This window comes from Triturus cristatus, chromosome 6, assembly GCF_964204655.1.
Source record: "Triturus cristatus chromosome 6, aTriCri1.1, whole genome shotgun sequence".
Classification (NCBI taxonomy): Eukaryota; Metazoa; Chordata; class Amphibia; order Caudata; family Salamandridae; genus Triturus; species Triturus cristatus.
The window spans coordinates 588,477,676-588,490,099 of record NC_140589.1 but is presented as its reverse complement, the minus strand read 5'-3'; the positions used below and the strand labels follow the sequence as shown (position 1 = coordinate 588,490,099).

Below are 12,424 nucleotides of genomic sequence, written 5' to 3'. Positions count from 1 at the left end.
TCGTGAGTCAACAAATGTCCAAGATATTCAACTTCGCTACAAGAAAACTTACATTTCTCAGTTTTGAGCACAACACCACTTTTCTTGAAAATTTCAAGAACCTGTCTGATGATAGCATCATGTGAGTCATTATCCTTAGCGTAAATAAGGACATCATCTTGAAAGACAATGACTCCTTCAACACATTTTAACATGTTTTGCATAACCCTCTGGAATACTGACGCCGCGGAGGCTAATCCAAACGGCATTCTCTGGTACCGAAACGTACCAATAGGAGATACAAAAGCAGTTAGAGCACAAGAATCGGGATGCAATTCTATTTGATGGTAGGCACTAGCCAAGTCAAATTTTGAAAACACACAAGCACCTTTGATACATGTGAAGAGGTCAGATATTCTTGGCAAAGGATGGGATTCGACCCAAATCTCTTTGTTGAGTGACCTAAGGTCCACACACACACGTAACTGCCCATCCCTTTTTCAAGCAACAACCAAGGGAGACAACCAGAGAGAGGACACTGTGGGCTCAATAATACCTTTATCGCAGAGTGCACGAAGTTCTTTGTTAAGATCTTCTTGAACACTAAAAGGAACCCCTCTAAGCTTATGCTTGACAGGGATAGCCCCATCTTTAACAATGATTTTATGTTTGAATCCTGTAATTTTACCCAGTTTGTTACTAAAGACAGAAGGAAATTCATTTTTCCACTTGGTACACACTCCTTCAGAGGTGACTAACATCACTTGTTCTTTAGTTCCTGGTTTTAGAATCATGCCAAAAAGGCCCTGGTGAAACCACCCTAAAATGTTCAAGCCCTTAACAGCCACATAAATTTTCCCCCTTATTTTCCTTCCCTCGAAAATTAAAAAATCTTCAATGAAGCCTAAGAGATCAATTTTTCGTCCTTCATACGAAACCGGTGATCTATCAGGAGGAAATAATTCCCTATTTCCCCAGGTTTCATGAAATAGCTTCTGGGTTATCATTGTGATTCTAGCACCAGAATCTACAAGAAGATTGAGTTTCTTATCGCCCACTACTATTTCAACAACCGGATCAATATAGCATGAAGGGTCACCAGTGAGAGGTATGTGTTTCATTAACAGAACCTTCATCATGAACAACAGAAACAATTTCTTCATCTGACTCATCAGCAGATTCCACAACACAAGCTATCGACTTTTTTTGAAATTTCTTCTTGAGGCATACAGTTGCGAAATGTCCCATTTTTTTTACAGTAATTACAAATTGAATTTATAGCAGGACATTTCCCTCCCTTGACATGTGATGCATTACCACATCGCAGACATACATTGTTAGGTATAGCAGGATCTGATTTGTTATTTGAAAACAGCATACAACACCCTTCTTTAGCAGCGTCATTTACGGAGCATGCAAGGAGTGATCAAGGTTGAAAAGAAGGTAGCTCCTGCCACCTACTTATAACTAAGACTAAGCTCAGAGCTATGTAACAATGAACTTTAAAGAAGATGAGAACAAAATTCAAGATCAGAACAAAATTCATGCATGATTTCAACTCCTAGCACTGGACAATATACGTGCTAACTGGAGCTCACAATGTGGCAAGTCTTGCAAATGTTGCAGAGGATGAGTCAGTATCGAGTATTATACCCGTGTGCTGCTATCGATTTGGCCCAAGGATTCATCTACTAAGGCCTTGTTTTAAGACTGAGGGTATGGACAATTAAAGAGGCAATCGCAGCGTGCTTCATGGGCCAAGACGCACAGCTGATATGCAGAGCAGTCAAATGTATTGAGGTGGTGATTGGAGATTTGGAAAAGACCCTTCCTTGCCAGAGAATGCAGGGAGGGAAGCTTGAATGAGTAAGGCAGCCTGGAGCCCCTCGAAGGTTTCAGACAGAAAATGTGAATGCACTTAGACACTTCAAATTCTAGTACGGATGCGACTTTGTACATTAAATTACTTTAGTTATAATTTTTACATGGTTGTTTCTGCAAAGCATATAATCTTCAATGCTAAATCCTGCTGCTAGTCCTCTCCCACACATCAAGCCTGTAAGTCTTGGAATCAGTAGTAATGCCCTAAATGTTTTTGTTTTCAATCAAAATTCTCTTTGATGTATTTTTTAAGCTTTAATCAAAAGTCCTTGAGCAGAAGATTTCCAGGGAACGCCTGAACTTGAATGAACTTTTTATTGGTAGGAGAGCCTCTGGTATGAATCGACCTCAACTGTAATACCATAAAGCTGTCTTTTATCAGTTAGAATTTTTAATGCATGAATGCGCTTTATGTTGATATTTTCATACTCTGTTGCTTTTCGGTGGAAATAGATAATTCAATCCAGTTTCCATGATCAATGTAAATGCTGCAATTTATGATGAATTTTCTTTAGCTTTTTTGTCCATGCATTTGATCAATTTTACATGGTTTTAAGAATGTCTTGGTATGTTTTTATTGTATGGTATAATTTGTCAGTATTTTCTTTTTTAATGACCTAAATTTTGACTTTAATATTGGTAAATATTTTAATTAATCAGACAATAAATCTTATTTGTTGTTGGTTGCTGTCAAAGCCTCACTGTGATTGGTTGACCAGTCTGTTCTCTATATTGACAGCTTAATAAATAAATGTCAAGGTAACCTTTTGAGTCCTGTGACAGCCAGAAGACCCATATAAGAAATGTTCCCTAAGATAATAGATTAAGGGGCATACTTATGAGGGTTTTGCTTCATGCTTGCACCACCCAGCGTGGTACCTGCTCAATGCAAACCTCTCAGTCATATTTTTGAAGCCACGCGAAGTGACTTTGCATGGCTTTGAATGGCTTCACAAATATGAAGTAATGCAATGCCGTTCAAATCGCTGGGTTACCTTACTCTACGCAAGGGAGACAATCCATGGATATGGCGGCGGGTGTTCCCAAGCAACTCCCATGTTTTTTGATGCATTCCCAGATTTACAAGACCTTGTAAACCTAGGAATGCGTCGGAATCTTACACCGCCACAGGTGAAGCGTAACATGGAGAATTATGTTTATTTCTCCTTGTTCTTTCCTCTTTCTATGTGTGCTGACATAGAAAGAGGAACATGCCTCCATGCATTGCTTTTGTGCCCCTTCCTGCACAAAAACAATCCTGCCTGTAACGCAGGTATCCTTGTACATGGTGCAAGGGTGACTGTGTTGGTGCTAGACTGACAAAACAGCACCAGTTCAGGGGGAAAGTACAGAAATGCACCGTATTGGATTAATATGGTGCATTCCTGTAATGCAGTGCAGTGCAGCAAGGTAACTAGCTGCACTGCCCTGCACCACAATTCCAGTAACTTTACCCCTAACGTTCCTAATTTTGACTATGTACATTATATACATTAGAAAATAAACATTTAATAAAATGTTTGAAAAAGTAACGGTGAAGCCTGAATACCAAACACACTATTCCAAGTAGAGAAACTTGGATACCATCAAGCTCTGATTTGCAATAAAGATGCAATGAAATAGAGATCAATTGCACATACATCTTCAAAGATAGCACTCAAGAAAAAATTATGCATGAGCCCCTTTTGAAATTATTGAAAAACTAACTACCGAGGGAAAAAGTGGAGTTGGTTATCACACTGGTCACCCCTACTCTGATACCTATAGCACTACTAATCTGTGACTATTTAAGCAATCAGTGTCTCAGAAATCACCTGGGGGGGGGGAGGGGTTGTGAGGGGGGGAGGTGTGTGTGTGTGTGTGTGTGTGTGTGTGTGTAATGTTGTTGATATCTCAGTTAAGCAGCTAAGACAACACATTTGCAGCATTTATTTGTGATTGCAATTTGATCTTTTTCTCCTCCATAAATAATCAAGACTGTGGAGAATGAGGAAATGCAGTAAGGGATCCTCAAAATCTCTTGAGTAAATGAACTTTTGGGCTGTAACTAAACCTCTACTCCCAAAGGTGTTTAACCTGTGTATGTAGGCTGCCTGTTTCAGTTCATGCACGACAAATAAGATTGGATTTAAATTAGTATTTTTGTTTACAGGGTCTACTGAAGTGCAGGGCAAATTTCTGTGTGTACTACTGAACCATTTTTTCAGCTGCTCACTGGTTTCATCTTTTTTGTCATCAACACTCTAAAAAAAAAAAACTAAAAATATGTTGTGCGTGTTTTGTATGAAATCTTCATTATTCCTACCACAGCCTATGTTAAAATACAAAGTGTGTCATGTCCATGCTTATCTTACCCATAGACCTAAAATGCATGTCGAGCTGAATCCATCTAACGTATGGCTTAATTGTTTCCTTAGCAGTTTCTCATTTGGACTTCCTACAAAGAAAACAGCACCGCCAAATGTGTTCCACAGTGTTTAAATGTTAGTCTCCGGTTATCAGGCAGATTGCTGAACAAAGACTGTTACAGCCAGAAGAGAGACAATTGAAATCTTCCCTAGTACCTTTAACAGACGTTAGTCAACATGTTATATACACTAGAAAATAAATATTGCCCGAAACATGTTTGTCAGTAAAACCAAAGTGCCAAAAATGGTAGTCCAAGAGCAGGATGTAGTTTGAAAGCAAGTTGCAATGAGAATATAGTGCAAGGAAGTAGCTAGTCCATATATAGACTTATTCCTTCATTCAATCCACCCAAGCAGTAAACGGCCCATAAAACCTGTAAAACCTGCCTGAAATAGGTGAAAAACTGACTTGCCTTTAATGCCTGGTAACCTCTGAGGCATCAACATCTTAATATCTTATAAGACTAAAAGTCTAGCTACTCCCTGACGACAATAGCAATTGTCAATCAATTGTATCCATAATAATGACAGCTAAGTCTTGTAAAACCCTTTGGGACCTCATCTTGGCAATTTCTAAATGATTGTCGTAGAATATTTCCTTGCAGTTTACTGTTTTTTTCAATCACTTGGTCACTCTATGGTTTGTTTTTTCTTTCAATAATTTACTGTTTCTGTTGCTGATTTTTTACAGGGCTGATGGTGTAATGAGAACAATGGTCCCAGACAAATTATTAAAGGGAATGCCAATTTTACAGGGTCAAATAGATGCATTGCTTGAGTTTGATGTGAGTATACATTTTTGTATTGAATACGTGCTCCAGAAATTATTTAAGACTGAGTTGCTACGTTATTGAAATTTCTTATGTAGCATAGTATAAAATACTATTGTATGCCACAAGTTTGTTATCTACCACAACCTCAAATATCATTCAATGCGCATGTCACAATTTATGGTTTAAAGAAAAACGCTGGCATAGTTAAGTAAAGACTGCAGCATTATGTAATGACTTTCTTGTTTTTCCTTTGGGGAAAACAATCAAATCTTTATTGTAATAGTTAAGTTCTACCAGGCAGTTAAATAAAGAAGACACTTGGTTTATGCTATAAGCTTTACACATGTTTTTAGAGAAAAGCAATCCAATATTTTTTTTTTCATTAAATACAATTTATAACATTCACCAATGAATTCATGGCATACTGAAATTCATTTACTACCGCTGATTACTCTGTTACAGGGGCTGAGAAATCTGTAGTTGTAAATCCTCCTATATGCCTTGGAATTTTGGGACCTCCCACAATCGAGAACATTTGTAGACATAGGGCGATCCGACTTTTTCCCACCATGAAAACAGTCAAAGCTTTATTCCAACCATGGGCAGTAGCAACTTCTCTTTCAGGATGGCAAAGGTGTTAATTCACTCAAGCTTAGAGCAGGTGAAGGACAATGGCTTGCACACGGAGTTCGTTGCTACCCTGTGTGAATTCTAAACTATTTAGACCACCTTGCAGGGAATGTAGCCCCAGAAAAGAAGCTGCATGATATTCCCAGAAGTCCACCTTGAAACCTGCACCTGGGACAGCTTTCCTGGCGTACATCAGACCATTTATAAATAGAAAAGCCTGAACATTTAGCTCAAAAGGAGATTTAACTCAGTTGTGCTTGTGCAGTTTGTGAATAGGGCTCCATATCTGTAGTTTTAAAACCGGGTAAGTTGAAAAGGCACTTTGTAACATACTTAGCACCGTTCTTCCATGCTTTGAATTTAGAATGGCTTGTAAGCATTTTATAAATGGGTGTTTTTATTGCTTTGCTGTATAGTAAAGAGTTTCCAGTTTTCATAATAAGTGGAACATGCATAGTAACTACTTTGATATTTCTGCTTTCTTTTAGAGATGGAGAAAATAATTTGACATTAGTCCCTCTATAGACCGTTAAATGGGAGGGATACAAACACAGTATTAAATTAAATTAAACTTCTGTATTGTAGAGGTGATGAAGAAAGGTGCTACCATTTAGCATTGCCTAAACTTTCAAAGACACATTTGGCACTTTGAGCAGGATAACGGCATTAGTTCCTGCACTTTTACTTTTCTGAGTTGCAAAAATTCTAAATTCTAGTTATTTTCCCCAAACAAGCACATACATTTGTACTGAATTTAATACATAGCACATCCGAGACACACAAGTCATCACTGCCATTATGCATATGTGCAACCCTCAAATAGTGAAACAACCTCATAGTAGAAAAAAGCAATAGTCTTACATCAAATTGCGTCTATTTTGTGCAGTATAGTGGTTTTAATGCTTCAGAATTTCAGAACATTGGCATAAAGCTTTTGCAAAATGTTTGCTTTCTATATAAAGGATATACACATATAAATGTATGCATATTATACGTGTAAAATAGTGTGATGAGCATAAACTTAAGCATCTTTTTAAACGTTAAGATGTTATTTCATTACATTAAATATTCATATTTATAAAAACTGTCAGTCTATATAGTAATGAAAAATAACTCATTTAATTCTGGTCAATATGCGTTACATATTCTTTATGAAAATTTATTTTGTAGATTTCTGCCCCAAATTTGTAAACTTCTAAATCTAAAAATGTTAGAGATGTAGACATAGGTTGGAATTGATTAATAAATATCTATGAATTATTAACTTTTTTACTAGTCAGTCTGAAGACGTTTTATGTCCTACTTTTTGGGAGTATAAAAATGTCTCTATCACTTTGCTTCAAATTGGGTACAATAATGCACACAGAAAAAAATGTAACCATCACATTGGGCTAAATTGAATCGTATACACAAACAAGCCTATCATCATGGTCCATCCACTACTATACAGTCCAATGAAAATACAATAAATAAAATAATTATGACTAAAATGATTACAAATTGGTGGCACATTCAGTTTTGTGAAAATTAATTAGTACTGGAAATGCTTGCTATGTATGTAAAGCAGTGTATTAAAATGAGAATGGACTCAACTGTGGACTCCTGTGGTCCAAATATGTGGGTCAAAAGAAAAAAGTGGAGTTCTGTATTAATGTTACCTCAACAGTTGACAATCGCATACATATATGTATCTCTCCCATCCAACAATTTGGTCTTCAAAGGCAGTGGCAGCGTAAAACATCTGGTTCTGCACTTGGGCACTTTTTAACCTTTAATTACTGTAGTTGCGGATTTGTTTGTTGGGAGTAAGAATATAAAAACCATGACAGTTTATGATCTCTTAATATTGGTTAGTAAGTACAGGACTTTGAGTTTCTGTGCTCAGAAAATGACCATTGTATTTTATTAAAAGGGGTAAATAAGAATCCATTAAGGGCTCAGGCATCCAAATGTAGGGTCCCAGGTGCCATCCTGGAATAGCCAATTATGTGAGGCCTGGAGTGGTCTATTGTACTTGCAACATGCTTACACAAATCGGTTGGGCCTTCTGTACTGTTCCAGCAGCGTGCACCTTTAATGCCTCATTTCACTTCTCAAAGGAATACACAATTGTAGCTTTACTTTGTTACAGGTTCCACTTATCTGGGACTGTTTTTGCAAAATTGTAGCATTTTCCTACATGGTTCCAGATGTTAGTGTCAGACTTTGCAGTTACTGATTTTTAACTTCACCATTTTAGGGGCTTCCCTACGGCACACAATATGCTGGGCTTTCTCCAGCACCCTAATGGGAAGTAGGAAAGAAGCTCCAAAGTGGACCTCTGACTCAGCCCACTCCAAAAATGTAGGGTTCTTGCAGGCAGTAGAGTCTTTGGTAACTTACATTCTTTAGGGAGATGCAGGCTCTTCTTAAATTTCTTTTTTTTTTTTTTTACCACATGCCCAGGAGGAAATTCTTGATGCATTACTAAGGCAGTGTTTGTTGGTGCAGAGGTTCCATCTTCTTTTTCCGTGGTGTTTTTCAAGCAATTGGGGCACTAGCAGGTTTATTACAGTGTTATTTAGTAATCTTCATTAATTTCAAAATTGTCATCCAAATAGCCATTTCTTAACAATATGTCCTGTGGCAGAAAATTCCCTGAGAGCTTAGATCTGGACACTGTTTATAGATTTAAACTACTTTAGTGAAATGAGTAGTGTCATTATTATCACTCCAAATGCTATTTTCTCAGCTTTATCACTATTATTCAAAAAGTTTGAAATGAATGGGTGATATATTATTCTTTTTATGAACTTGGTTTGAATGCGCCATTTCTTCTTCTTTTCACAATACTGCTGTGGGATATGTTATACACACTCCTCAACCATTCTTGAGAATAAGCCTTTAACCGTGACTTCCTTCTAATGACGAGTGACCCAGAGGTAGAGAAAGATTGTTCTTGTTTGCTTTTGGAGAGTCTATGACTAGATAGTTGTAGGGGTTTTGTCATATTGCTTAACATATCTTTGGGTATTCATCTTCTCACCTTGACAGGTGGGTTTATTACAGTGAGACTACTTGATAAGAAATAAGCAAATAATTTTTAGTGTCCTTAATTTCTTAATTCCAACCATATAAGAACAAATAAACATATGTTGTGTCTATTGTTGATTTTACTACTGCCACTTGGATTGTAACCCTTCTGAAAGAAAGCATTGGCATTAAACTGCTCCCTGTGGCATTTGTCTGTCTTCTTCTTAATGTTATCATTAATTAGCTGCCATCTAGTTGCCGCTGCTATGAATTACAGCCTTGATGGCTCAATGTCAGAGGAATTTGATAAATATTTATTTTTCTCTATTTGTGTTTTACATCATTATCTAACACACCAGATAATTGTTTGATTGCTTTGTCATTTGTGTTTGTGAGGAATAATGTTGCATTGGGTTAGTGCAACAGAGCGTTACAGCAATTTAGTAAGCACTCAGTAAGAGTTTCAGCAGAATGAATATGGGTACTGAACTTTGTGAGTGCTTTTTTTTGTTTTTTGTTTTTAGTTCTCATGTTACCTCAAATAAGCAAGCCCCCTCCTGATCCAATTGCTTATATATTGGGAGTCTATTCTCAACTGATGTTTACGGCAAGTTACCAACCAGCGACTTACATCATGAGCTGACCAAGAGGTTTAATCATTGGACTAATTTATCTTTCCGTTAGTGATCCAATCGATTCCAAAATAAACCATGTTCGGTCTTCTTTCTACTCAGGTTAACCTTTTGGTCAAGATCTCTAAAGTATCTCGCAGAGTTCCACCACTCCCTCCAAGTGGAGGGTGTAGCCTGACATCACCTTTTGCATATCTCCCTTCTTGCAAGGAGAGTTAAATAGAATATTAACTCACTTTGAAGCCCTCAGATCCAAATCCTGACTGTATAATACAAACAGGATTAAAGTGGGTCTTACCTTCACTTCCCCGCCTAGAATGTCAGACATTTTCTTACCCACTCTTTTCCAGAATTTTTCCAGGGCCGGACAGCTAGTGAACATGTGGATGTCATCCTCCTCTTGTTCTCCGCACCTTTTGCATTTGGCCTCCCCGCCGCCTCTTATCTTAGTCAGCGGTGACCAATAAACTCTGTATAGAGTGAAGAAGTGATTTCACAGAATAAAGCATGCATAAAGATACTTGCCATAATTCATACAACTGTTCATTTGGCAAGCAACCTTCCCAGACCGAATAAGGAGATCTCATGCTTTCTTCTGCTGCTGCAACCATATATCAATACCACTAAGCAACCTCTTTTTTTTCACGATCTTGAAGGTCCTTCTCCATAGAGTTTTTGCTTGAGGTGAACCACGCAGATAGTATGAGATACCCAGAAGCATTCATACCATATTTTTGCTGCAGCCTTTAATACCATCAGCTGTACTTTTTAGAAAAAGTTAGGAGCCCCACATTTATACATGAAACCCACTTCTGCGATATTAGCCAGCATAGAATTATATATACGTCCCACAAGTGTGCTATCCGGTCATAATAAAAGCATCCTACTATTCTTCAATTGATATGCCCAGCAATGCAATTGAATGTCCAGGAGCCCCAGACCGCCGCTTCTTCCAGGAAAGTCTAATCCCCCTTCCTGCCCAAATAAAAGATCTGATTCTTCCCTGTATTCTCATAAGGGACTTTTTTATTAAACTTTAGTGGTATGTTATCAAGCAAATAGGAAAACTTGGGTAATATGGACATCTTAAGCAGGTTGATCTGGCCATACAAGGTAAGAGGGAGATTATGCCAGTTCTTTAAGATCTTATCTACCTCTTTAAAATCTTTCCCTAAATTCACCATGGGGAGTTCTTCTAAATTCTGTAATATTGTTATTCCCAGATATCTTAATTACTTTGATAGCTTAATGTCTTGAAGATCTTGATTCCATTCCATCACCTCTGTTTTACTGTTGTTAATCTCATAGCCAGACAACCTCCCAAACGAGTACACCTCTACCATCAAATTCAGAAGAGCCTGACTAATATCTGAGGTGAACAAAATCAGATCATCGGCATATAAAGCTATCTTCCTGGAGAAGCTGCCCACAGTAAAAGGGAACTTTTACCTATTGTGCCTTAAACTTTGGTCCAGGGGTTCAATATATAGATCAAAAAGGATGGGCGACAGGGGGCAGCATTGTCTCGTCCCCCTTCCTATCTGTAACGGAGCCATTAGGCTAGCATGGACTAGTATTTGTGCTATAGGCACCCTGTCTATTTAGCTCAATACCTTACGGAATGCCTCACCAATACCTAATGCTTTTAAAGTACCTATCAGATATTTCCAGTTCACTCGGTCGAAGGCTTTGACTGCGTCTTGTGTTGATGCAAGATCTATCGAGCCTATTAAGGTGTGTACAAGCTCCTTCATCAGTCTTCCTGGTAAAAAACCCTTCTGATATTTGTTAATTAATGTCCCAGCTATTTTACTTAAAGAGAATGCCAGTATACTAGTAAAAAATGTATAATCGCAGTCCAGCAGCGATATTGGTCGATACGACTGACACTGCGCGGGATCCTTGCCTGGTTTTAATAAAAGCAAAATGACAGTTTCATTCCAAGACTCCGGCAATGGTGAATCCCTTCTCAGCACCTCATTGAATAACTCTAGCCAGATCGGCATTACTAGCTCTGCAACCAATATGTACATTTCATTCGGAATTGCATCTGGCCCAGATGCTTTCTCCCTTTTAAGTTTAACTGCTGTCAGGAGTTTGTGCCCTGTTATTTCCTGATTCAAATATTTCTGATCCTTAATGCTCTTTTTCGGTAGTTATTTTCCTAAGAGCCAGTGATCTAACTCAGCCTCGTCTATCGAAAGATCTTCTAGATATAAATCATGGACAAATTGAGTAAATGCCTGCTCTATCCCTTACATGCCCTCCACTACCCTATCATATTCTTCAGTCTTGATTTTCCTAATATAGTTACATGACCTGTCCATCTTAGTCTTCATAGCCAGTAATTTTCTGCATTTCTGTCCCTGCTCATACTCCCATATCTTACTCATTTCTTATTTCTGTTGCAGGTCTCCTCCTCCATCTTCAGTCTAAAATGGAGTTGTAGATCCTCCACTTTTTCAACTAAACCCTTTTGTATTCCCCTGGAAACACCCGGACTTTCAGATTTGATTCTGCTACCGCTAACCTATCTTCATGCAAAGAAATCTGCTTCTTGTTTTCTCTGTTCCACGCCACAGAGGAGCTGTTCAAAGCCCCCCTGAGCCAAGCTTTAAATGCATCACATACCACATATATTGAGGCTGAAGCTAAATTCCATATAAATAAATTAGTTGCTTCCCCTTCTATTCTGCTCATAATATCTGATTGCAGAAGTAACCTTCTGTTTAAAGTCCCTCTTTTTAGTGCAAGATTTGAAGGTAGTTTTAGCTTTAAAAATATTGCAGCATCAGATATGTGAATAGGTTGATAGTCAATCTCCGTAACTCTTTCTACTTATTCATCTCTGAGGAAAAAAACTATCCTTGAATAGTGACCATTCTTCTTACTGTAGAAGGAGCAGTTTCTAGATTTACCTTTCACCCTACACTACACATCACAAAGATTCAGGTTATCCATCATTGATAGGAGATAAGCCCTGACTCTAGGTGAACTGATATGGGTACAGGGTGAGGATCTGTGTAGGTTGTTATTTAATAAAACATTAAAGTCACTACCAATAAGTGGGGCTTCAAAATCTAACAAACGAGACCACTGGTTGTTCAAT

At 37.9% G+C, this 12,424-nt stretch overlaps 1 protein-coding gene across 5 annotated transcripts in view; it reads left to right on the top strand.

Moving 5' to 3' along the window:
* The window catches only part of SNAP91 (synaptosome associated protein 91), a 667,800-nt gene that overhangs the window by 240,700 nt on the left and 414,676 nt on the right, over positions 1–12,424 (top strand). For all 5 annotated transcript variants that reach the window (XM_085611031.1, XM_085611030.1, XM_085611029.1 and 2 more), the window contains exon 6: positions 4,960–5,053. In XM_085611031.1, coding sequence (XP_085467157.1) covers positions 4,960–5,053 — 94 coding nt within the window. The remainder of the gene's footprint in view (positions 1–4,959; positions 5,054–12,424) is intronic.